General features: G+C 38.8%; 1 protein-coding gene across 1 annotated transcript in view; it reads right to left on the minus strand.

Moving 5' to 3' along the window:
• Window positions 1-24,847, minus strand: part of LOC139309521 (netrin-4-like) — a 64,978-nt gene that overhangs the window by 18,601 nt on the left and 21,530 nt on the right. The window contains exons 3-5 of the mRNA XM_070933609.1: window positions 22,135-22,398; window positions 7,097-7,223; window positions 5,544-5,732 (exon numbers count right to left, since the gene is read on the minus strand). Coding sequence (XP_070789710.1) covers window positions 5,544-5,732; window positions 7,097-7,223; window positions 22,135-22,398 — 580 coding nt within the window. The remainder of the gene's footprint in view (window positions 1-5,543; window positions 5,733-7,096; window positions 7,224-22,134; window positions 22,399-24,847) is intronic.

Raw genomic sequence — 24,847 nt, forward strand, 5'->3', positions numbered from 1 at the left:
AAATCAAAGTGACAAGGATCCACAAATGTCATTAGCCTTAGTAAATGAGCCAAAAAGTTGCCAGAATTTCTCAAGAAAGGCACAGCTGCTGTATTCCAAGCATCTTCAACGTTGACTATGATTGGGGTATTGAATCTCTGCCTTTTGTACGTGACTAATGTCAAATTAAAAAACAAAACAAAACCCTATGAATGATTGGATTGGGAAACACACTTGTACCGAAGGAGCTCCATATAATACTTGGTAATAATAGTTTCAGCATCCCGATGTCAGTCTTGCAAGGTAGACCAGATGGGAAACACGGCCAGATAAGCTAATACTAGTTTACTGTTAACATTACACTAAAAGAATCTTGCAAGTCTGAAAGGATATCAGTAAAGCCAATTTGGTCTAGTGCTTAAGGTGCTGGCCTAGGAACCAGGAGACCATGAGTTCTAGTCCACCTTAGGCATGAAAAACCAGCTGGGTGACTTTGAGCCAGTTCTTTCTTTCTTTCTTTTTCTTTCTTTCTTTTTCTTTCTTTCTTTCTTTCTTTCTTTCTCTTTCTTTCTTTCTTTCTTTCTTTCTTTCTTTTTCTTTCTCTCTCTCTTTCTCTCCCTCTCTCTCTCTCTTTCTCTCCCTCTCTCTTTCTCTCTCTCTCTCTCTCTCAGCCCAGCCCACCTCGCAGGGTTGTCGTAGGGAAAATGGGAGGAGGAGGAAGAGGTATTAAGTATGTTTGCCACCTTGAGTTACTTATAAAAAAATTAAGGTGGGATAAAACTAAACATATATCCTCCCACATCCCTTAGCCAGAAACTAGGGAGCGTCTCTTCTGAGCCTCTGGCCCTGTGCACATTTCCAGGGCAGGTTAAAGTGCCTTTTATCTACCCTTGGCTGCATCTCTTTGCCCCATCTCCCAAGGTCATTCCCATCTACAGGTAACCATTCCCAGTGACATAGTATGAATATTGAATAATGAATATTGATTGTCACTCTACATAAGCATATTCAATCATGGGAAACAAGCATCTCTCTTATGCCACACAGTTAATTTGCAAATGTGTATCTTTGTGATGCAAGGACCTCATCTCATACCTGAATGAACTAGCATAGTTATGTACCCTCCTTCAGGAGATGGGCAGTGCAAATCTAAGTCCATAGAAGAACGAAAACACTACAAGAGGCACATGACTATAAATCTAGCTGCACTTGTGTTGTTTCTGCATCTTTCAGGTAGCCTCCCAACCCTTCTTCGTTCATTTGTTCTTTTTGGCCAGATTTTGGAGAAACCAGGAAAAAATGCTAAATGTGATGAAGTTTCTGATGAGGCATGATGACAGTATGTGATGTATATGCAATAGAAGGGAAGGATTGATCCGTAAAAAGGATAAGGTAATTAAAAATTAAACAGAGAATATGAAATATAATTTCAAATGTATTTGTCTCTTAACATGCTTTACACCTTTTTGCATCTAATCTGCCATTTACAGTTGGGAATTATGATATCTCTTTTGCATCTAATCTGCCATTTACAGTTGGGAATTATGATATCTCATAACCTGTTTACTATTAATTTCCGTATCACATGGCCAATACTATGAGTGGCAAATGACAAAGGATTCAAAAGACAAAAATATCATTGAATATACAGTTAACCAATGCTGTCAAGTACAACATCCAATATATCTTGTAATTTTCAAAGAGGCTTATTCGATGAGAATAATTTGGTAAGCTAACGATGCTAATACTCACAGAGGTGAATTTAAAACACAGACTTGGGGGGTGGAAATTGTCTTCCCCCATATTGGGCAGTTGCTGGTCAGATCAGATCAGATCAGATCAAAGAGCCCTGAAGAAAACTGAGATACAGTTTCATTCATGCAGTCTTTAGTAAAGCTTCTACAGCTTATTTTACTTCTAAGCTGTTCCCATCCAAGTGACTATCTAATAATACTTCTTTCTGATTAGGGAGTGTTGGCAGCACGACTGGGCTTTAGAACAAGGATGCAAACTCTTTCAACTGCCCTAAATCTTGAAATTTAATCTGGTGCAACAAGGACTTTACAAAGCTTCCTTTTTAGGAAAACTTCTGAGAATGGGAGAAAGAGCCACAGGAGAAGTCTTTTGGTGTTGTGCACCACGGCTGTGCATAAAGGTTCCCCTTGCACATATGTGCTAGTCATTCCCGACTCTAGGGGGCAGTGCTCATCTCCATTTCAAAGCCGAAGAGCCAGCGCTGTCCGAAGACGTCTCCGTGGTCATGTGGCCGGCATGACTAAACGCCAAAGGAGCATGGAACACTGTTACCTTCTCATCAAAGGTGGTCCCTATTTTTCTACTTGCATTTTTTATGTGCTTTCGAACTGCTAGGTTGGCAGAAGCTGGGACAAGTAACGGGAGCTCACCCCGTTACACAGCACTAGGTATTTGAGCCGCTGAACTGCCGATCTTTCAATCAAAAAGCTCAGCATCTTAGCCACTGAGCCACCGCATCCCAGCATCCCAGTAGGTTATGTAGATCCTTGATCCATGTGCTTTCACAAAAGGTTACAAATAGGTGAAGGCGGAGGGGGTGGGCAACGGTATGAAGGCTGAGCCAGCACTAGCATTTAAGGCAGGCCAAAACAAAAGAGCACAAACAGAGGAAGTGTTGTGAACTGGAGGTCACTTGAGCAACATCAGAGGCCTGGCAATCCCGGTATGAAAAGCATATGTAACCTGAGTTTAAAGGCAACCTTGATCTAGTCTATCAAAGCAGCAGGAGAAATCCCAGAAGTCAGTCAGTAACTTGATTCAAGAAATGTTGGAGGGAAAGCAGGTGTAATAGGAAAAAGAGATCCTGGCTTTGCAATTGAAAAGCTTACTTGTAATAATAAACTTTATCTCCCCATGATAGTATTACGTATGAAAGGTGCTTTTTCAAGAGGCAACTGGACTTTCTGGTTTTTCTTTGAAGACGTTTTACTTCTCATCCAAGAAGCTTCTTCAGCTCTCAGAAAAGCACCTTTGGGACAACCATGACTTGGATGACTGAGAATCTCCATAGACAATTACATATGAAATGAACATTAATGCCCTAGAGGAAATGCAGGTTGTAAATATAAGAAACAAAGCTGAAAAGCTACATCTTTGAGACTTAATGCAATCCAGGATTCTTTGAATGTCAGTTGTCATCTGGTCTTATTTAAAAGCCCTGGGTGCTTTAGACATCCTTTTCTCTTCCCACAGGACTTCTGGTGTGATCCATTCTGCATGATTAAAAAGCTGATCTGCAACAGTTTTCACACCACAGCCACAACTATAATAATTTCAGAATATAATTTCATCCCACTAACCTGAACTCTAATAAGCTTTTTTTTTTTTTATTTGATTTATATGCCGCCCTTCTCTGGAGACTCAGGGCGGCTTACAATGCATTAAGCAATAGCCTTCATATTTTTGTATATTTTTACAAAGTCAGCTTATTGCCCCCACAAACTGGGTCCTCAATTTACCTACCTTAGAAAGGATGGAAGGCTGAGTCAACCTTGAGTCTGGCAAGATTCGAACTTACTAATTGCAGACAGCTGGAGTTAAATTACAATGCATTAGTCTGCTGAGCTATCCAGACTCTATCCAGATGTAAATTTGTGCTTTAATTAAGGGAGGCATTGGAAATATTTTGTCTCCAGGTTTCAAAATCTGAAACTGGAATTAAAGTATTATGATCTCATGAGATGCAAAGCCCTATAATAGTAAAGTTAGCAAATCATTCTTGACTAAGGAAATCAATGGTGGAGCATATAGTAGATTCAGGTTGCTTGCAAGCTGGGATGAAATGCTCCCGGTTTGGACCGTATCGCCTGATCCGGTAGCCATGGAGGTTGGGAGAACCGGTAGCAAAAATCCCTGCCCGTACCTCCATGCCCAGCTCAGCCGCACAATCATCACAGCCTTTTTTTTTTTTACTTTTAAAAGCATTTTTTCTACAACCTCTTCGGCAGAAAAAATGCTTTTAAAAGTAAAAAAAAAAAGCCTCTGATGATCGCACAGCTCAGCTTGGATCGTCAGAGCATTTTGAAAGCATTTTTTTACAACCTCTTCGCCGAAAAAATGGTTTTAAAAGTAAAAAAAAAAAAATTGGCCACACCCATCCAGTCACACCACCAAGCCACACCCACAGAATCCATAATAACAAATTTTAGATTTCACCACTGCTTGCAAGTCTTCCGTATGGATAGACTAATCAATCAATGCTGGTTTCTTCAGCAACCCATTTTTGTAACAATCTCAAGTTCAAATTTCATTTCTTAATTAATTTTAAAAATACATATACATATTAAAATACATATGCAGTTTGATGGACATTTCTCTAAGCATACATTTTGCTTTGCAATTTTGCATCACTTTCTAAAATAAATTTCTCTTATGGAATACACTTGTCTACATTATTTTCACAAATACATGCATAGTTATCCTGAGTTCATTGGTAAAGGCATTAAAAAGTTAACTCTGAAGGGTACTTCATTTTGTGCTAATACGCTTTTTATTATTGACAAATTAAATTGCAAAATACAGAAAAACTGAAAAATCTTTGAACGTTAGTAAAAAGTATAAAATATGTTTGCCTTCAACTGCTAACTAAATGAATATCTCTATTTCTAAGGACAGAAACCTCCCAAAATAAAAGCACTGAATCAGCACCTTTAAAGAAATGAATAAAGACATTTTGATAGCTACAAACATGTTCTGTGGGTTCCTTGGCGTTCTTTGTGGTTGTTTTCTTGCAGACATTTTATTATCAAATGAGGTAACATTATCACTGCTAACTGCTAACTAGTTTGATAATAAAATATATCTAAGAAAACAACCAAGCTCAGAGAGCACCAAGGAACTCACAGTTCAACCATGCGCAACAAATATTTTCTTCTATCTGTACCACATATGGCAGGAGTGTCAAACTCGATTTCATTGAGTGTTGCATCAAGGTTGTGTTTGATCTCAGGGGGGCAAGGGGAGGGGCAGAGTGGGTGTGGCCAGCTTGATATCACTCATGTGATCAAATGCCACTTTTGCTAGTAGTTTGTTTTGCTAGCACTCTGCCAGTGAAAACGGAGCTCGTGAGGGCCACATGCAGCCCTCCAGGGCTCTTTTCAGCTGCAATGGCCTCCTGCAACCCACTGCCAGCAAAAATGGAGCCTGTGAGAGTTGCATGCGGCCCTTCCAAGTGCCATTTTCACTGGCAGAGGCATCACGGGCCAGTCCTTCACTGTTTCCAGGGCAGCACCGTGGGCCACATCTAAGCACTCCATGGGTCGGATGTGGCCTGTGGGCCTTGAGTTTAACACCCCTAACATATGGGTATCAATTACTTCAGAAAACATGCAAATGGGAGGAATATGCATATAGGTACATTTTCACCATTAGCACTGATGATGTTATCTAGTTGGTAATGAAATATCCACAAGAAAATAACCAAGCTCAGAGAGCATCAACAGTTCAATCCTGAGCTACAAGTATTTTATCAATAAACATGTCCCTTGTGCATTTCTCAGTATTACATTTAACAAAACAAAACCACTTACGTCTGCAAATGTCTGGGGAAGTCATAGATTTGGCTCTGTCTCGGTAAAAACCAGGCTTACACCTTTGACACCGGAAACCCTCAGTGTTGTGCTTGCAGTTATCACAGATCCCCCCACTCTTCTTCCCAGAGGCCAGCCAGACCTTCTGGTCAAAATGGCAGCTATCTGCATGATGGTGACAGCGGCACTCTGTAGTGGGGAGGCGGGAAATTGAGAGAGGGACAATAAAGAGAAAAAGAAGGCAAAGCACAAGTTGAGGTTCAGGGAAAGAAAAGTATAGCTCTTTCTTACAGTTGAGAAAAAGTGAGTCTGCCTGTCTGCATACATGTGTCTGTCTGCCTGTCATCCATCTATCTGAAAAAAGTTATACCTTAAGTAAAGGAATGTAAGATTGATTTCGGTATCTTTTCTAAGAGTAGCTAAGTTTGCACAAAAATAATTGAATAATGTAACATTTCAGTTGATTCTTTTATGTTCTTAATGAAGGTATTAATATGATCTGTGAAGGAGTTGGCTGCCTTGTTGTTGTTGTTTAACTATTAAACAAAAATGAAAAGATACAGAACTCCTTCTCCTTTAATTCTTATAAAACCATTGGGATATAAATAAAATTTGTTTATTGCTGCACTTAACCTTAATAACCATTGTCCAATCTTAGACTGTTCCTCTTCTGACTAGTTTCAACTTGATTGTCTCTGGAGTACCAACCACCTGTTTATAAAAAATTGCCAGCAAAATGAGGTGAAAGCAGAGGTGGGTTGTGACATACCTCTAAGACCTAAGGAATCTGATAGTTGGAAGTTTTATAAAGAGAAATCATCTACCCAAATATGAAGAACTTCACTATGGCTAAAGTTTTGTTTTATCCATCTTATTCTTACCAAAGATTATTCCAGCTTGATATCCCTACCATATTTTGCCTAATAACAATAAACAACAGCAAACAGAGTGTTGCCATTTTTTAAATTCTTAATTCAATGAAAATAAATGTTTTCTTCCATATAATGCTAAGAACTGATACATTTTAAAAATCCTACTGCGTATTGTCACCGGCTTTATTAGAAAACGGCAAAAACACAAGTCTCTTTAAAACTAGAAAGTTATTTTATTGTATAATATATATAAATGTACAATATAGCAAGAAGGGCAAATATTATTTATTTATATTTGTATTCATGAATATACGATTCAATGTTCTATATGGAAACACACTTGCTAGTGAATGTAGGATTTATATAACAGCAGCTGAGGGAGTCAAAAACTATTCTGCTTTTAAATGTTAATATTTCTGCCTTGTCCATAATTCCAATCAATTTATTCTTTTGATATTAGCTGAATTTTGCTGAGGTACGGAACATGGCTGATCTCTCTCTCTCTCTCTGTATGTAAAGAGCAAAAGAGAGGAGGTCTTGAAAGTATTTTCATACATTTTCTTAGACCATTCCCCATCTGCTGCTAAAGCATCATAAATCCAGATTTAGTCACCAGGGCGTTGCTCCTGGGTTGGAAAGATTCTTTATTGTGTTGCTCCCTCCTTCCCTCTCTCCACATACTTCTGCATTCATTTGCTGCCCCAGTTTTTCCATTGCCCGGCTCCCATGGCTGGTCATTGTATAATGGTGCACACTTCTCACAATGGTGTCCTGCAGTGTTATGTCTGCACATGCACTTCCCATGGATCTATCAAAGGAAAAAAAAATCATTTTAAAAAGTAATACTTGGAAACAGTGGCTGCAAGCATGAAAAGGACCCGACAGATCTGAACAAAAGCTGCAGGCAGGCAAGAACTTTAAAAGAAAGGGTCTTATAAGGCTTGGGCATAGGTTTCCTGCATTCCAAAGAATTGTTCAGTTGGATTCTTTGCTTTGACATGCCTCACCAGGAAAGGCAAGGAGGAACTCTGCCTTCTCTTTCCTGTCTCCCCAGAACTTACAGTATATCCTACTTCCTAGTCTCCTTTTCAGCAGTTCCAAGATTTATGGCAAGGGTTTGCTTTGACAACAACCCAATTAGTTGCATTGGGAAAGGCTTAAATATGGATATGATGGGCTCTAAGAATTTTGGGCTTGTAGCTCCTTCTGAGTAGCAACAGAGCAGATTTCCTGATGAAAACTGGCAGAGAGATGTTAGACCAGCGTTACATTCATTAGTGCAGACTGTAAAACGGTTCCTTAAGGTTCCACAGCTACCAAGAATTGCTGGAGGATTCCCTTCACTTTCAAAGCCTAGTTGATGTTTGCTTTGCTTTCCTGGCTCTCTATAGGGTACATGATAAAGAGCATCTCTTGGTATTCTTTCTAGGAGCCCGGTCATGCAAAACTTTGAACTGATTAGAATGAAAGAAGAATGACTTTTTTTTAGGGATGGGTTTAGAAAACAATGGAATATTATGGCTTCAGCCTTTAGCATTTCAGACTCCCTGTGTAACTCACAAAGGGTATATAGACAAGTGCAGGACTGAAAGAAACATTTGATGGGATATAGCAGGGACAGCAATACTCTGTCTTCAAAACTGACCCATGAGAAGTTGCTGCCTGCGGGAAAGGATGGAGACTTCTTTCCATCTCACATGCTGCTTTTTCCCTCCACTGACTTGAAGGTCTTCTCTCCACTTATCCTTGAGTTGGCGGAAAAGTACGCCAGCATGACAAGTTGCTGCCCCCACTGCCAATTTCTTTCCTGCCGCTACTGCCTTTCTTCCTAGTCACTGCCAATCATCTAATTTTCATCTGAAGTAAAGCCTAACAGATTTTATCCACTTTAAGCCTATCTTAATATTGGTATAACTGAAGGTGACTGAAACCTGTCACACTTATGAATTTGGGCAAGATGGGCCGTTACGACATCTGTTGGGACATTTATGCTTCAATTAGATCTATGTGAACGAAAGCTCAAAAACATGATGGATGAGTCGTGGTGATGCAGTAGTTAGTGTGCAGTACTGCAGGCTATTTCTGCCGTCTGCAATTTGGCAGATCGAATCTCACCAGGCTCAAGGCCGACTCAGCCTTCCATCCTTCCGAGGTGGGTAAAATGAGGATCCAAATTGGGCAATATTCTGACTCTGTAAACTGCTTAGGGCTGAAAAGCACTGTAAAGCGGTATATGAGTCTAAGTGCTATTGCTATGATATTCAGAATTTACATTTCATCATACCGCAGGTCAGTGTCAGAAGAAGAGAAAAGCTAGAGGAAAAGATTGTGAAGTTGGCTGTGCTGCTGCTATTCAAGACTGCCAGCTCTCTTTTCCCAAGGAAAGGTCAGATGTAATACTAACCCATGAAACTCAAACAGCGTTAAGTAAGAGAAGGCTAAGGGGAGGCAGCCTTCCAAAACCTGTAAAGTTCCCACAGGGAAGAGGTTATGGCTTTATTTTCTATTGTGACCCAGCTTTGTACCACCATTTGAATTTCACTTCATCCCTCCTTCCTTTTTGTTTATCCACTCATCCCCATTCATCCTCTTGCTGGTAGTTACTGCTGACGATAGTATTGGCTGTGACTTCCTGGCGGTCATCAGTATATTTGGGGAACCAGTCTTTCCCCCACCACCACTCCTGCTCACCCCGTTCGAATGAGGACTTTGGAATTGTTCCAGAACTGGACAACAGTCACTCATTTACCAAAATTATTTCTCTTTGGGGTGCATGTTCACTTTGTAGTGATGCCAAATCCAATTTGGCTTCAGAGAGATTTGCCTATAATCAGCAAAACTTGCTTGCCCTAGGAAGGGAAAACTCTTCCTTCTGGGTTTGTTGTGAAATGTATCCCTGAAAAATACATATTCAAGATGTATGGAGGAAAGTATTTCATATGCTAATTTTTTATAATGCATAGGAATGCATATTCAGGATTCAAAGATTAACTAAAAATATGTAAGCATTCAGGGAATGGTGGGACTGGGAGCAGAATATAATTTTTTTTCTGTTTTATGTGTTCCTGTCCTTATACAAACTAAAGCCTCCTTTACTGGAATTTCTTCAAGGATCTTTGAAACAAAATTATAACTCTCGATTTTTTTGTGAGTTTTGCGGAGAACAGACTATTTCTGTACCATCTAGCTCCTTTCAGATTCAGATCTTGATATCACCTACACAACTCAACATCCTTGAACCATTTTCCCTTCTCGCTCTCTCTCCTCTTCTTATATAACTCTAAATTATGATTATAATTAATAATTAAGTGAACATTGTCATTTATGTTCATTGTCAATTCCAGGTATAACATTATTATTTTAATTTATACTTCTGCATTGTATCACCACTTCTGAATGTTTTAATATATTGAACAGAGAAGCTAAAACATACCTTTTTCTGGCATTATTTTCAGAAAAGGACAACAGGCAATTTATTTACTTAAGTAAAAACAAGGGATGAATTAAACCCGAGGCTTCTCCCTTTATATTTTAACACTCTACTAGACTGCTGTACAGCAATATAGCTTTGTACTTACATTGATGTATTTCTTGTTGTTCTCACTGTCTTTAAATATGATCTGGCACTCCAGTTCTTCTCTGCTATTTCTACTTTTCCTCTTCTTTCTCTTGTCTTTCATGTAAATTGGTCTGCTATCTTTATCCCAGTCCCTTTCCCTCCTATAATATTGCTACTAAATTGTACCTACATCTGGTCTATGACCAGTGATGGGATTCAACCAGTGGTGAAATCCAACTTTTTTTACTACCGGTTCTGTGGGCATGGCTTGGTGGGCGTGGTGTGGTGTGGTGTGGCTTGGTGGGCGTGGCAGGGAAGGATACTGCACAATCTCCATTCCCACCCCACTCCAGGAGAAGGATACTACAAAATCCCCATTCCCTCCCCACTTCTGGGGGAAGGATATTGCAAAATCTGCATTCCCACCCCACTCTGGGGCCAACCAGAGGTGGTATTTGCCTGTCAGAACACCTGTCAGAACACAAATGTCAAAAAGCCAATGGACTACGTTTCCTAAAATTTTGAGGCAGGAGTAATCTGTCCTCAGAAACATTTATTTATAAGCATGATAGTGTCTTCTACTTGAAAGTTTCACAATTACAAGGAGATAGTCATCAAATGTTTTATAAGTTTATAACAATGCCACTCATTATCTCTCTCTCCTTACCTTTCTATCCTTGCAAATCTTTCTATCCTTGCTCTGTTTTACTACATGCATTCACTATTTTTGTTAGCTCAAATTTCTGTTTTGAGGATTTCAGCCTTAACTTCCTTGATCTCTCCTTTCCTTCCAACTAATTCAGTCCTCCTTCATGTTTGTTCTGCAATCAGTTCCTCATTCATTCTTTTACTTCCTCATTCATTTTTTTAAACTTTAATGTTTTTTTGTTCTACAGATCAGTCACTTTTGTATTCGAAGCACATTCATTCAACAGACACTCATTCTTGGCCCTTTTACAAGACGCACTTAAGTAACCCGTTGCTATCTTATTCAATTTGTATTTCTCCAATTCTCACAATCATTCCACACAACAGACTGCCACATACAAAGCACTCCTGATACATTTATACATGAACACTTTAAAGAGCTAGGGGACATCACACATCCTTGTCTTAGTCCCTTGTTGAATCATTCATTAACATTGCTTTATTCTTTTGCATTGCGGGTCACAGTGGCTCAGTGGCTAAGATGCTGAGCTTGTCGATCAAAAGGTTGGCAGTTCAGCGGTTCAAATCCCTAGTGCCGCATAATGGGATGCGCTCCTATTACTTGTCCTAGCTTCTGCCAACCTAGCAGTTTGAAAGCACATAAAAAATACAAGTAGAAAAATAGGGACCACCTTTGGTGGGAAGGTAACAGCGTTCCATGCTCCTTTGGCGTTTAGTCATGCTGGCCACATGACCACGGAGACGTCTTCGGACAGCGCTGGCTCTTCGGCTTTGAAACAGAGATAAGCACTGCCTCCTAGAGTCGGGAACGACTAGCACATATATGCGAGGGGAACCTTTACCTTTACCTATTCTTTTGCATGCTTTACCTTCATCTCTTCGTTCAGCAATTAACCTTCAATTTTAAATGTACACAAATCTCCCTGAGACTTTTTCAATCAGGAAGTGAGCAGCCATGGAAGCATGCACCAACCTCCACAAACATTTTAAATCCCCATCAAAAGAAGTTCTAGAGCAGTGAGAACTAACCTTTTCTGGACCAAGTGCCCAAAGTGCGGGAGAGAGTGCACCCAAATCCCCAAAATGCAATGCGTGCCGCCACGCACATGCCCCCGTGCATGTGCGTGTGGCCCCCCCGCATGCATGCACCCACTCACCCACTCACACGTACACTCCCCCCACATGCGCGGCAGAGACCCGAAGACCAGCTGGCTGGTGGGAGGCACGCACGCACACACAGCAGAGCTGAACTCAGATGATGGTTCATGTGCCATCAGAGAGGGTGCTGTGTAGCATCTCTGGCACACGTGCCATAGGTTCACCATCACGGTTCTAGAGAAAGTTTAAGGCGTCCTAAGAATGAAGAATGAGAATGAAAAAACCCAAGGTTTTAATGGATAGGAACTTAGGCACTGTAATAACTTATATTAATGAAACTATGAAGGTCTGATAATTAAAAATGTTTGGATATGAGATTATCAAGGTATGTTAAGAAAACTTTCTCTATACATTGCCAGTTATTCTGAGGCAAAAGTATCCACAGGATCTGATGCTTTTGCAAAAACATGAAAGTAGTGTTGGAATGCTATAACACAAGCTCTCAGAATGTATATGTGACAATGCAGTGTTGCTTTTTTCATATGTACATACCGGTACATACCCATTTGACCTTAACCATGTATGTCTGTTTTCCATCCCCTTCAAATGGCAACTGACCAGTGGTGAAATTCAATTTTTTTTTACTACTGGTTCTGTGGGTGTGACTTGGTGGGCATGGCAGGGGAAGGATACTGCAAAATCTCCATTCCCTCCCCACTCCTGGGGAAGGATACTGCAAAATCTCCATTCCCACCCCACTCTGGGACCAGCCAGAGGTGGTATTTGCCGGTTCTTCGAACTACTCAAAATTTCCGCTACCGGTTCTCCAGAACCTGTCAGAACCTGCTGGATTTCACCCCTGCAACTGACTCCTGTGAACCTAAATCATACAACTTCCTGAGATTGCTTGAACAGAGAAGAAGCTAAACCATGCTGTTTTCTGGCATTATTTTCAGAAAGGACAGCAGACAATTTATTTACATTTTCCTTAAATGAAAACAGGGCATGAATTAATCCCAAAGCTCCCCCACCTTTGTATCTTTTCATCACAAGTACTATATCAGTCTAGAGAATACATTAGGTGAATTTTTCTGCTTACTTTTGACATTTACCAGCTGTGAAGAAAAGAGGCTATTCATTCAGACATTGGCAGAACATAATGTTTGAATTAAATTTGACAAATGATAGACAGAACCAACCATTAATTGTCATTGGACAAAAAGGGAAAGAACATACTTTAGAACAATTCTTGTTTGCAATTGATCAAGTTGATGGTTCCTTTAAAAAGGAACCCAGTAGCGTGTACTTAATAGCAAAATATTATTTTGGGAAAATGTAGCGTCGCTTTGAGGAGTTACTGAATACTAATCTTTAGCACTTTTATATATATTTCTAATCAAAAGGCTCAGCTGGCATTATATTTTCCCCATAGGAATGATTAGTAAAAGACTTCTAATTCTTTTTGCTGTCATCCAGTGCTTGCATGGATTTTTGCAGATTAGATATCACAACTGTAGCTAGTAGTTTTCTAATTTTGCTGCCATCTAATATCTTGAATTTTGCAGCTCAGATTTGACATACCTACCACAATTAAAATAAAATTAATTGAACAAGTGGCTAAACAATTAAAAATCAAATCAGTCTCCTTTTAAATGTCTGTAAGCTTTCCTTCTAAGAAATGTATTTTAATCCATATGCTCCTAAAGTTAAGTAGAAAAGAAACTGAAATTGAATAAATCATATTAAAATGTTATTCTGCCCAACTCCCAACAACCCTGAACATTCACAAGGAAAACCATTAAAGAAAAAAAATATGCAATAAGAAACAAAAATAAAGAACAAAAGATGACAAAGATGACAAAGATGTCAAAATCTGAATATTCTATAAGTAGTGACGAATTCATTCTATAAGTATGTTGCTAAACTACAACTACTAGCATTCCTTACTACTGGCCTTTTTAGCTAGATTCTGTTGGAAGCTATAATTCACCAATATTTGGATAACAACAGATTTCCCTGGACTTTATTAAAAAATAGAAGTCTAACTTTGTGAGTTGATTTCTGTAGCTTTCAACAATACAAAATACACACACAAATATACCCCAGCAGTTATGAAACTTAATAAAGTGTGTGCCTTAGTTTTTTCTCTTGAAACATATACATCTATATGATATGTGTCTATTTCTTTATTCTTCAGCCTGCCTTTTTCCTTAACTGAAAATCCCGACTGGCAGGTCCTCGGACTTTTTACCAGAGTCATCGTGGGGTTTCTGTGCTTGGGGGAAATGTGATGCAGGGACTTTCTGCTGCTCCCTACAAAGATCTCTGCATCTATTGGGTTCCTTTTGCAAGGCTGGGACACTTCCAATGATACACCAAAGTGCTGAAATAGCTCTTTCTATTTTGTGTGGTCCAGGAATGAATAATTTTCCTCATCACATTGCCTTCTTTATATTTGAAATAATGCCTTAAGGGTTCTAGCATTATAGCTTCCAAAAATATGAAGTATCACAGTCCAAATAGGATACAGATGTTAGCTTTGGTCTGCAGCTGGATTACTAATTTATGACCTTTTGTAGCCTAACATACCACATTATAAATTCATCTCTATCACAGCACCGATCTATTAATAGTTGCAGATCTAACCTCAATCTATTCTGGATTTATTCACATTTTATACTAAGGTAGGCAACTGAGAGTCTCAGGTTATTTTGAATTTCAGCTCCCATTGACTCAATAGCAAAAGGCTGAGGGAGTCGAAGTCCAAAGCAACTGAGGGAGCGCTCAGATGGGATGCCTGCTTTGGCAATTAGGAACACCACCAGGTGTTACCCCAAATCTAGCATGAGATTTGCAGGTTCCTATTGAGAACACTTTCCAGCTGCTGCTTCTCTCCCCACCCCACTCCAGTGTGGAATTCCAAATGCACTGCACATGTATAAAGTTAAACATAAATCTAACTTCCTGCGGGATGAAAAACATTTTACAGACAAAGATGGGTTAGACGGGAAGAACAGCAAATAGGGAAGACGTGCTTCCTCTCCCCAACTAGCACATCTGCAGCCTAATTTCTGCCGTCTGAAGTAGCTTTTCCAGACAATCAAAACTTCACTGGGATATTTCACGCTAATTTTTCTTTCAACACAAAGTCGTCTCCTCATGAACAAATTCTCCCTAGCAAAAACTGATCTGCGCAGTTCCTCCAGGCTACAGCAAATAACTTTTCTATGTCTTTGTAGGTTAAGCGGCTTTGTGACTAAGATCATTCTTCTGAAAATAAAATCCTAAAAGATTGAATATTAATAGTGCTATAGCTGCTACTACTGCTGCCACAGCTGCTACTACTAACCCACAATATGTAATCTTACTTACTGTGTGATCTCTCCAGCATACAGTAGGAAAGTAGAAGTACTATAGTGCAGAAGTACTTAGGAAAAGACAAATGTTCTAGGAAAAAGTTACCATAAGGTATAGACCAGATAATAGCTTCATTGGAAGTTTTCAAGAAGAGATTGGACTGCCATCTGTCAGAAATGATGTAGTGTCTCCTGCTTGGGCATGGGGTTGGACTAGGTGGGGTTGGACTACAAGGTCCCTTCCAACTCTGTGAATTAATCTGTTACTATAATAGCAGACTTTATCCTACATCATCCAGATTTCTATGCTGCTTTATAGACGCATGAGATCGCTTATGCTCCCACTGTTCCCATTCCCCATTTTCTGAGAAAATTACAAAGTTAAAACCTGGCACCAATTGGGCTCAGAAGCTCATGGGAAGTAGGATTGTTCTAGTCCGACTTCCCAAATGCAGCCAGGGAGCCTTCTGTGTCTCTTGTAGGAGAGCCTGCTGAGCGAGCTTCAAGGTAAAGGAGATCACAGGACTTTGTCCTGAATGCTATATAACAGCATGAAACAACTGGCAGAATTCAGACCAGGGCAAGACTGATGCAACAGATGGAGCTGATAAACTGTCTTCCTGAAGACTGTTGATAAATTGTGCTCCTGGACAGGATAAAATAGAGTCCAGGAGGATCCACAAGTCTGAAACCTGATCCCAAAGCACAAGGAAGGATTATTTCATCTATCACAAGAAAGACCATTTCCCCAGAGCATCGCTATTACAAACTAGCATTCTTGCAGATTGTTTAAATATTTTAAAAGAGGCATTAGACTTCTTGGCTTAATAAATGATGCCCTGCTTGGGAATCAATTGATGATTAGTGCAGCATATTCAATGTAGTAAGAAATGGAATGGAATTAAATGATATGAAATATCTTTGCTTGCCTTCCTTTTCTCATTTCTCTTTGATGCCAACAAAACAAAGTGAGAAATAGTGAGAAAACAGTACAGTTTTGTAATAAGAACTGATTACATGAAATGTGATAGTGTTGTTTAGGACTTGGGTATGAATCCCTTTCCTTTTTGTGCTGTCCCTAGTTGCCAGGCTCCATTGGGAGATCCTGCACTGAGAACCCAATTTAGCAAATGCGTAAGTCAGTCTCGATTCTTACTTATTACTATAAGGTTCAGATATCTATCCTATGGATATATTTTCCTGGTGCTCAAACTGCAATACAACGTTTTGAGGAAACTATTGTTCCCACAAGCCATTAGTGCCTTCATTAAAATCTGAATACAAAATCAACAATCCTTTCTTGTTAACAACAGGAGATTCCTTCTTAAAGGTTCCTTTCTCAAGACACCCAGAGCAAACTCACATGGTTCAAATCAAAATATGCCCGTGGTGATGTCATGAGAGAAACACCACCCTCACATACTTATCCCTTAACCTTGTGGTTTTTTTTAACATGATTATCATGATGCACATTTTATCACGCCCATCCCAGGCAAATCCTTGGATGGCCCTGCACTCCAAGACTTATCTTCTGGCAGTCCAAAGAGGGTCTTCTCCTGCTCTCTGCTCAGCCTATGTGATGTGATCTCATGAAAAACTGTGTTTGGGTCTCATTTTCTTGTTGTTTAGAAAATCAGTAAAGCCCACATTTCTCCTACCAATCTATAAATAGTTATCTGATTTTAGCATTGATTTTATTATTGCTATTATTACTATTACCGAACTCTATATTTTTAACTTTTAACTTTAAAAAAAAAAAAGAAAGCAAAACATTTGTTAGTTGCCTTTGAAAGTGCACCAGAGCAGAAAGTTTGCAAGTACATCAATAACAAGAATAACAGAAAAATGCAGAAAGGAACGATGGCTCAAAGATACATGGCTATATATATCAGCAATGAGATTAAAAAGAAAGTGGTAGGAACAAGATTCCCATAGAATCCTGGTCTAGAGGAAAGGATTGAACACTCAGCAAGTGTAAACCTAAGGGAGGAACAACAAATAAAAGACAATAAATTTGATAAGTGGAAAGTGTTATATACAGATGTCAGAAATTTGTTGTAGAAAGAAAAAGCTTCCAGAATGGCAATGATGGCTACTGTTTCACAAAAAAATGTTGCATTGTTGCACTGACATTTTAATCCAATATTACTAGAACTGAAGGAAGTTTGGGTACTTACAATCTTAAAGTCCCACAATAGATGAATATTGACTGGGAACAATTAACTTATCTATCAAGCAGCTAAATTACAGCTTGATTGGTCCTGTACAACTTTGTTCTCCCTCAGTTCCTAATTGATACAATCCGTTAACAGATGCACACCATGGCAGTATAACTTTGTTCTTCGATTTTATTTTATTACCACAGCTACTGCTTTGTCATCTTGTCTATCAGTTTTCTGAATCTCATTTGCTTTCACTGCTAATTCAGTCCTGTTGGTTGTGATTGCTTCCAAAATTGTGTTTACGTGCCTGTGGCATCATCATGTCATCTGCAAAGCCACAGCATCACCCACAAAATCAAATCAGTTACTAAAACATTAATTTACCATGTTTAATGTTTGCAGATGAGACTTGATAATAAAGGAGGAGGAGGAGAGGAAGCAACCTAAATTAAATTACTCAAAATGGAATGTACTTTTCCACGGTCATAAAACAAACATCTAATGTGAAAAGGAGGAACAGTCCATCAAGTTTATTCTCAGAAGAATAAAACTCTTGTTAATGTGTCAGTACACATTCCAGGATGCATTCTTCTTTCCATTGAAGTCTGAGAAATGAGTAACTTATGAATTTTGGTTAAACAAAACAATTTAATTTTCTGCTGCTAGATGAAGTCATTTAATGGCACAACAGGCAGTGGAAAATAAATAAAATTCAAAAAAAGTAATCTAGTGATGGTTTACACTCCCTATGCCAATAGTGTGGGGCGTATTATGTTTTTTTCTCTTGTGATGGGCAGTTTGTTTATTCTTCTACCAGCTGTATTAATTTAATGTATTATTCATCTGATGAGACCACGAGAATATTTAGCAGTTTATTTTCTTCTTGTGCTGTTTCTTAAGTGGATCCATATTTGTCCTAGGTGGAGTATAACAACATCCTTTGTTGCTGGGATACTATGATTCTACAGTAATTTATTATTTTTTTAACCAATGATTAAGATATGGTAGCCTAGAATTTCAGTTAACAATTTCATGAACTGAGAGCAGTTGTTGAGTCTGTCAAGCTATCAATGAAAGGGAAGTCAGGAATTTCCTTTCAGAGGGAAGCAAATCAAAATGACAAAAATCTAGAGAGATGTGAAATTAGTTTATGAAAAGAGCCTTTGACTTTTTAATGTCAAGCTCTGCCAAGATTAGAGCATTTCAAACTGCTTTGGCTTTTGTATTTCTTTAGCGAGCCAAATAACCAAACAAAGATATTGGCTGAGTTCAGTAGTTGACTGGTGTTGCTTGTTTAGAATTGAAAGAGTCAAATTCTGTTTTTAGTCCTGAATCTGGACTCCACAAACATCCCCAATATGGAAACTTTTTCACAGAGGGCAATTTTATTCAATTCCCCACCCCCACCCCTATGCAATGATTCAAAGACTTTTTGCATCTTTGGTTTTATGTAGCCAAATATTCAATATGCTCATCAGGAAACTTATTATAGTGGAATCACACAAAACAGTTGTTTCTGAAAGTAAAGACCAAATAATAATAATAATCCTTGAATGTCCTTACTTTTTTTTCTAAATAGAAGACATTGTTCCAGAATAAGATTACTGAACTTTAAGACAAGAACAGCCAAATCCATTTAGATTTGTCATTGGAACGAAAACTCTGTCACAAACTGCTCTCTAAAATGGAAGTTCTCCACTTTCACAAGCCTTTTTCTTTTCCATCCTCTCTACATGAGAAACTTCTCTTACACAGTCCAAATTCGGTCATGCCCCCAAACCACACATGCAACTCTCTCAAGCAATTGGAAGAAACAAGGACCTGCCTCAGAGAAACCCCTTACAAAGGATTTCCTGACAGTTAAACTAGCATTGAGCCTTGCTGAAAAACTTAACGCAACTTTGCTTTCTTCTCATGGTGCTGGAATCTGTGTTAAAGAATCAGTATTTTTTTTCACTGATTTTCATTGCTCCAGGATTTGCTGTACTGTATTAATGTTGTACTAGCAGTGCACTTTGTATAGGAAAGGTGTCAACTGTAGACACACTGGTCTGGAGGGATCTTTGGTGCCTTCTGAGCTTGGTTGCTTTCTTGCAGATGTTTCAATGGTGAATGGGGGATGAAGTTTTCATCACAGTTCATGACTTCCTTTGAGAATAGAGTAGAGTAGAGTAGAGTAGAGTAGAGTAGAGTAGAGTAGAGTAGAGTAGAGTAGAGTAGAATAGAATAGAATAGAATAGAATAATAGAATAGAATAGAATAGAATAGAATAGAATAGAATAGAATAGAATAGAATAGAATAGAATAGAATAGAATAGAATAGAATAATTGAAAGGGATCTTGGAGGTCTTCTAGTCCAACCCTCTGCTTAAGCAGGAAACCCACCCTCCCCCACCACAAAGTGGCAGGCAGGTAGTGGCGGGTTTCAAATTTTTTTACTATCGGTTCTGTGAGCGTGGCTTGGTGGGCATGGCATGGCTTGGTGGGCATGGCATGGCTTGGTGGGCATGGCTTGGTTGCGTGGCAGGGGAAGGATACTGTAAAATCTCCATTCCAACCCCACTCCAGGGGAAGGTTACTGCAAAATCCCCATTTCCTCCCAATCAGCTGGGACTTGGGAGGTAGAGAATAGATGGGGGCAGGGCCAGTCAGAATTTTTACTACCGGTTCTCTGAACTACTCAAAATTTCCGCTACCGGTTCTCCAGAACTGGTCAGGACCTGCTGAAACCCACCTCTGCAGGCAGGTCCATGGGTCAGTCGTTATTTTGAAACTTTTAGCTATTTTAATGAACGTAAATTTGTTTTGCCTCCTTTTTTATTTCTTTATTTCCTTGTAAAATCAATACATCTGTTGTAAAAGAAGGAAATCAGTTAAAGGAGTTTTTAGGGAGAATTATAATATCAAAATCAATATTTGTCATAATTTCTCTCTGTTCTGCATTGGTCAACCCAGATATAGAATATTGTGTCTAGATCTTGTCAGCACATTTTAGGAAGTGCACTGACAAAGTGCAGTGTATCTGGAGGAAGACAACTAAGATAAAAAAAAAAAATCCTAGAAGAAAAAGAAAAATAAGGAGAATAGTTGGAGGTGTTGTATGTCAAGTCAATTTGTTGAAATTGGCATACAAGGCTAAATAAATATACAGTAGTCAATCTATCTTTTCTTCTTTAGGATGGAGAAGTAGAGAATTAGGAAAAAACACAGTACTATTTTTAAATATCTGAAGGACTGTTATCTAAAAGATAGAACACAATTTTTCAGAGTTGTTTGAGCAAAAATGAGAAGAAGTAATGGGCTTAAAATATAAAGAATTAAGTTGAAGACCTAGTTTGTTGTTGAATTAAAGGTATTATGCTAGAAACTAAGTTTCAATGCCTTAAACACCAAGCCAATTGGGCGATTTTAAGCCGTAAGAAGTGGTTAGCAATGGCAAATCATTTTTAAAAACTGACTCAAAGACACACACAAAAAAGCACCTGGCCATCACGAAAAATATGTTCAATCAATAAAAAATATATTCAAAAATATTTTAGGATGATGATGGACTTTTATGGAGATTCTTAAACAGAACCTTGTGGTTAAAATTATGGTAGTATAGTCTTCAACTGTGTAATGACTGCACTGTTTAGAGTAGAAGAGATCCATATACCTTTCAGTTCTTGCTTTCTGTGATAATACAAAATGTATGGGATCCTATCATGCATGTGCTAGAACTATATTTTTCCAAAGTCGGGAAGAATGTCCTTCTATTTCAAAGGATGCTAAGCCAATGTTAGTGTGCACACTAGTGTTCTCATATCTTTTCTGTACCCTGTTGACTGGAAATCATGCTATTGAATGTCTGCAATCATAATAATAAAATTTAGGGAAAAAATAGTTGTGGGGTCACTTGAAAATTGGCTCAGAGGTTTCCAAGTACTGGTCTATACCTTCAAAACATTCATGAATAGTAAAGTTTACTCCCTTGGAATATATATAAAATGGATATGTATGTATATGTATAAAATGGATTTAGATTTTATGATCTTGGGAATAGAAACTGAACACAAAAAATGTGTGGGGGTCAAGAGAGTTCCTATAAGGACCACTGTTTTCCCTTCTATTTTATAATCAGCATTTTCCAGATCCTGTCAACATGTGCCAGTCTCTTTGTATTAAATCTCAATTTATTCCACTGGGAAAGATAAAAGCTAAGAAAAAATGTGCACGTGGTTTTGTCTACGTATGAATCACAAAATTAAACTGTGCTTTGCAGTTTTGCTCCCATTCTGTAATTCTATTTTAGATATATTTTTATTTATTTCTTATAAGGACTCATAAGTATGTAATCATGAATTTGTTCTTGTTATCCCTCTCCCTGCAAAAACTCCAAGGAATTATCAGATTTCTTGCAAATATGGATTTTTCAGAAGTCAAACTAAACTTAAAATTAAAAATGGTGATTAATCAGTAGCAGACTTAACTATTAAAATAGTTTAAGGAAGGAGGACTTACCATACTCAGGACATTATTCATTACATGTTTTTTTGTAATTTTTGTAATTTTTATATATTTTTATGATGAATTTATTTTTATGATGACTATGATTTATCACTAATAGCTTTTATGTACACTGAGAGCTTTTGCACCAGAGACAAATTCCTTATGTGTCTAATCAAACTTGACCAATAAAGAATTCTATTCTATTCTATTCATTGTGTGCTGAATAATAGGAATGAATAAACCTTTGTACTGGCCCACTTAGATTCAAACGGGCAAAATTAAATAAAATTAATGGATAAAATTAATGCTACCATGAAGACATTGGTGATTCAGAAGCATTCGTTTTTTTTCTTGCTTAATGTAAGAAAGGGTAGCATTGATACTCACCATATTGCTGCCAACACCTGGCCCATTGGCAAACTGACATTCTTCTGCATGGCCGTTACAGAAGCAACTGCCGCGGACAATTAGGTCATAGATGGCATAATGGGCAAATCTGTGCGGTTTCTCCAGCAGTCCTGAGCCTTGGCAAGGACACTCTTGCCTCTTTAATAAAAGGAGCCGCAAATTGGTGAGCTTCAAGACAGCTTGTGCTTCGGGACTGTATGGATCTTCAATCTTATTAGTAGGCATTAAAGCACGGAAGATCACCTGAAAAGGGAAACAGAATGGTGTTAAACATACATATATACATATGTATGTATGTGTGTGTGTGTGTGTGTGTGTGTATCGTGTGTATATATATGTATGTGTGTGTGTATGTGAAAAGACCTGAATACACCAAGATTTGCATATATGTGTGTGTGTGTGTGTGTGTGTGTGTGTGTTTTCTGAGGTTTTCGCGGGTGTTAGTATGTAGGTCTTTGGTTATTCGGGTTTTCTCCTGCGTAAAATTGGAAGTGTCTTAGCCACGTTTCGACGAAGTCTCATTCGTCATCTTCAGGCTGGTGTTTTCGGCTTCGTGCTTCTAGGAGCAATGTGTGATCGCAGCTGTTTCTTCCTTTTAACTGCCAGTGGGGGTGTGAACTGATTGGGTGGGAGCTTGGCTGTGTTGTGATTGGGTGGAGGTGTGTTCTGATTGGTTGGGGGCTTGGCTCCAATCAAAACACCGCCATGGGGCACATGGAGCAAGATGGGGCTCTTCTTGCTGTCTTACCCGATTTCCAGCTCTGTGTTTAAATATTTTCGGGGAGGGCTTATTTTCAGGGGTAGGCTTATTTTAGCACATGCGCTCAAAAGCCCAATTGGGCTTATTATCAGGGGATGTCTTATTTTTGGGGAAACAGGGTACATTTATACATACACACACACACATAAACATACATACATACATACATACATACATACATACATACGCAATACACACACACACACCTGATAGAAATCAACCAAGCATAGTTCACCTCAATGGGTTGGGTAAAGTCAGCCCATGATTCACTGTGACAAACCCAGAAAAATGGGCTACTTCCATAGAAATTTAAAATGCGTATCTTGTGCTTCAGACATCCATCATAAACCATGATGATGAAAGAATGATGTAACATAATGTATGTCATGAAATCACATCTCAAAGCCACCTTTTCATACTCGGATCTTGATGTTAGATGCAGACATGTAATTTGCAGGGCTTCCATCCATCAGGGCTGCCCACACATAAGTACAATTGTGGATTATGAAAACACATCCAGTGTTTTTATAGCAGTTCAGGCGATATGGTTTCAGAGGATATTCCAGAGATTCACTGGGGCTTTATCCCAATGTTCAAGATAATTGAATCAGAGTCTCCAGAGTCCAGACTGAACACCGCTCACTGAAGCAATTCCTTTGAGAGTGACAAATTTCATGAATTACAATTTGGGATGCCAGCAAAAGTACTGTGAGCTCTCTCACTTGCTCTATATTTTAAAGCAGCTATTTCTGCTTTAGCAGTCAGGTTGGAATATTTCTATATAAACACTGAAACTTACTCAAGCTATTTTTACCAACTTATATATATTTTATAAACAATCTTCCTTTCCAAATATACTCTGTCTAACAATGTCTCCCTATTTCTGGCTTTACAGATTAAGGAAAAACATTCTGGAATGATACTTGGGGTATATTTCCAGGATGCAATAGGATCCTAGGAGATGAACCTTGTCAAGGAAACACAAGTCAGCTGCCTAAGTTGAGAACTGCAGAAGCATCCATGCCTGACAAAGAAATGACAGAGAAGCCAACAGTGCACGTGTTTCGTCTGCTACTCTTAAGTTTAGCCTTGCTCCCTTCCACCTTCTTTCCATTTCTTTCTTTAAGGGGACACAGATGCAGATGGCCTAGGGTTCAAACCAGAGATATCTCTTGCTCATGGGAGCAATGGGCAACTTGCCCAGCCTGTGTAAGCACTGCAGGTGCTTGCACTTTCCCTGATCAATGAAAGCATGAGAAAACAACCCAGCCTCTTTCCGGCCAGCTGCCTGCATTCCCCTAATGAATGAAACCCTGCGCAAATAGCCCATTCTGTTTAGCACAGGTGCCCAGCATTCCTTCCACCCAGGGAATTAAGGGCCAGTGACCAAGTTTACTCAATGCACATGCCTGCCTTGGTTTGGGTAATGGAAACAAAGACTCACAGACCAGCTTATTCAATTCAGATCACACCAATTCACTGTTGATAAAAAAAAAAGGCAGCAGTATATTTAAACATGAATTCAAAACCTCTAAATGACTTTATTTGTGACTGTTTCATTTCACTGAAGTCCAATATTCTGAGGTCCAAAGATCTGAATCTGTTAGTTGACTGCTGAATTGTTGATGATGGTGAATCTAAGAGGTCACATGAGTAGCAATATATCTCCTGTACAGAAGACAAGTCCCTGAATGGACAAACTTGCTCTGAAGGTATCCTCTGTTGGAATGATGTCCAGTTTAAAAGTAATCTAAAAAATAATCCTAAAGGGAAAAGATATTGAAGATCCACAACAAAGGTAACAGCTGGACACTATCTCAGGAAGGTTTTTTTTCCCAATATTTTTGTTTTCTGTCATGCCTTTAAGTACAATGCATATCTGCTATTAGCACACAGAATCTATCACTGTATATTTGTCCATTGGCATCAAGC

Source organism: Pituophis catenifer, unplaced genomic scaffold (assembly GCF_029215685.1).
Source record: "Pituophis catenifer annectens isolate HBS135680 unplaced genomic scaffold, rPitCat1.0.hap2 SCAF_2, whole genome shotgun sequence".
In the NCBI taxonomy this organism is placed as follows: Eukaryota; Metazoa; Chordata; class Lepidosauria; order Squamata; family Colubridae; genus Pituophis; species Pituophis catenifer.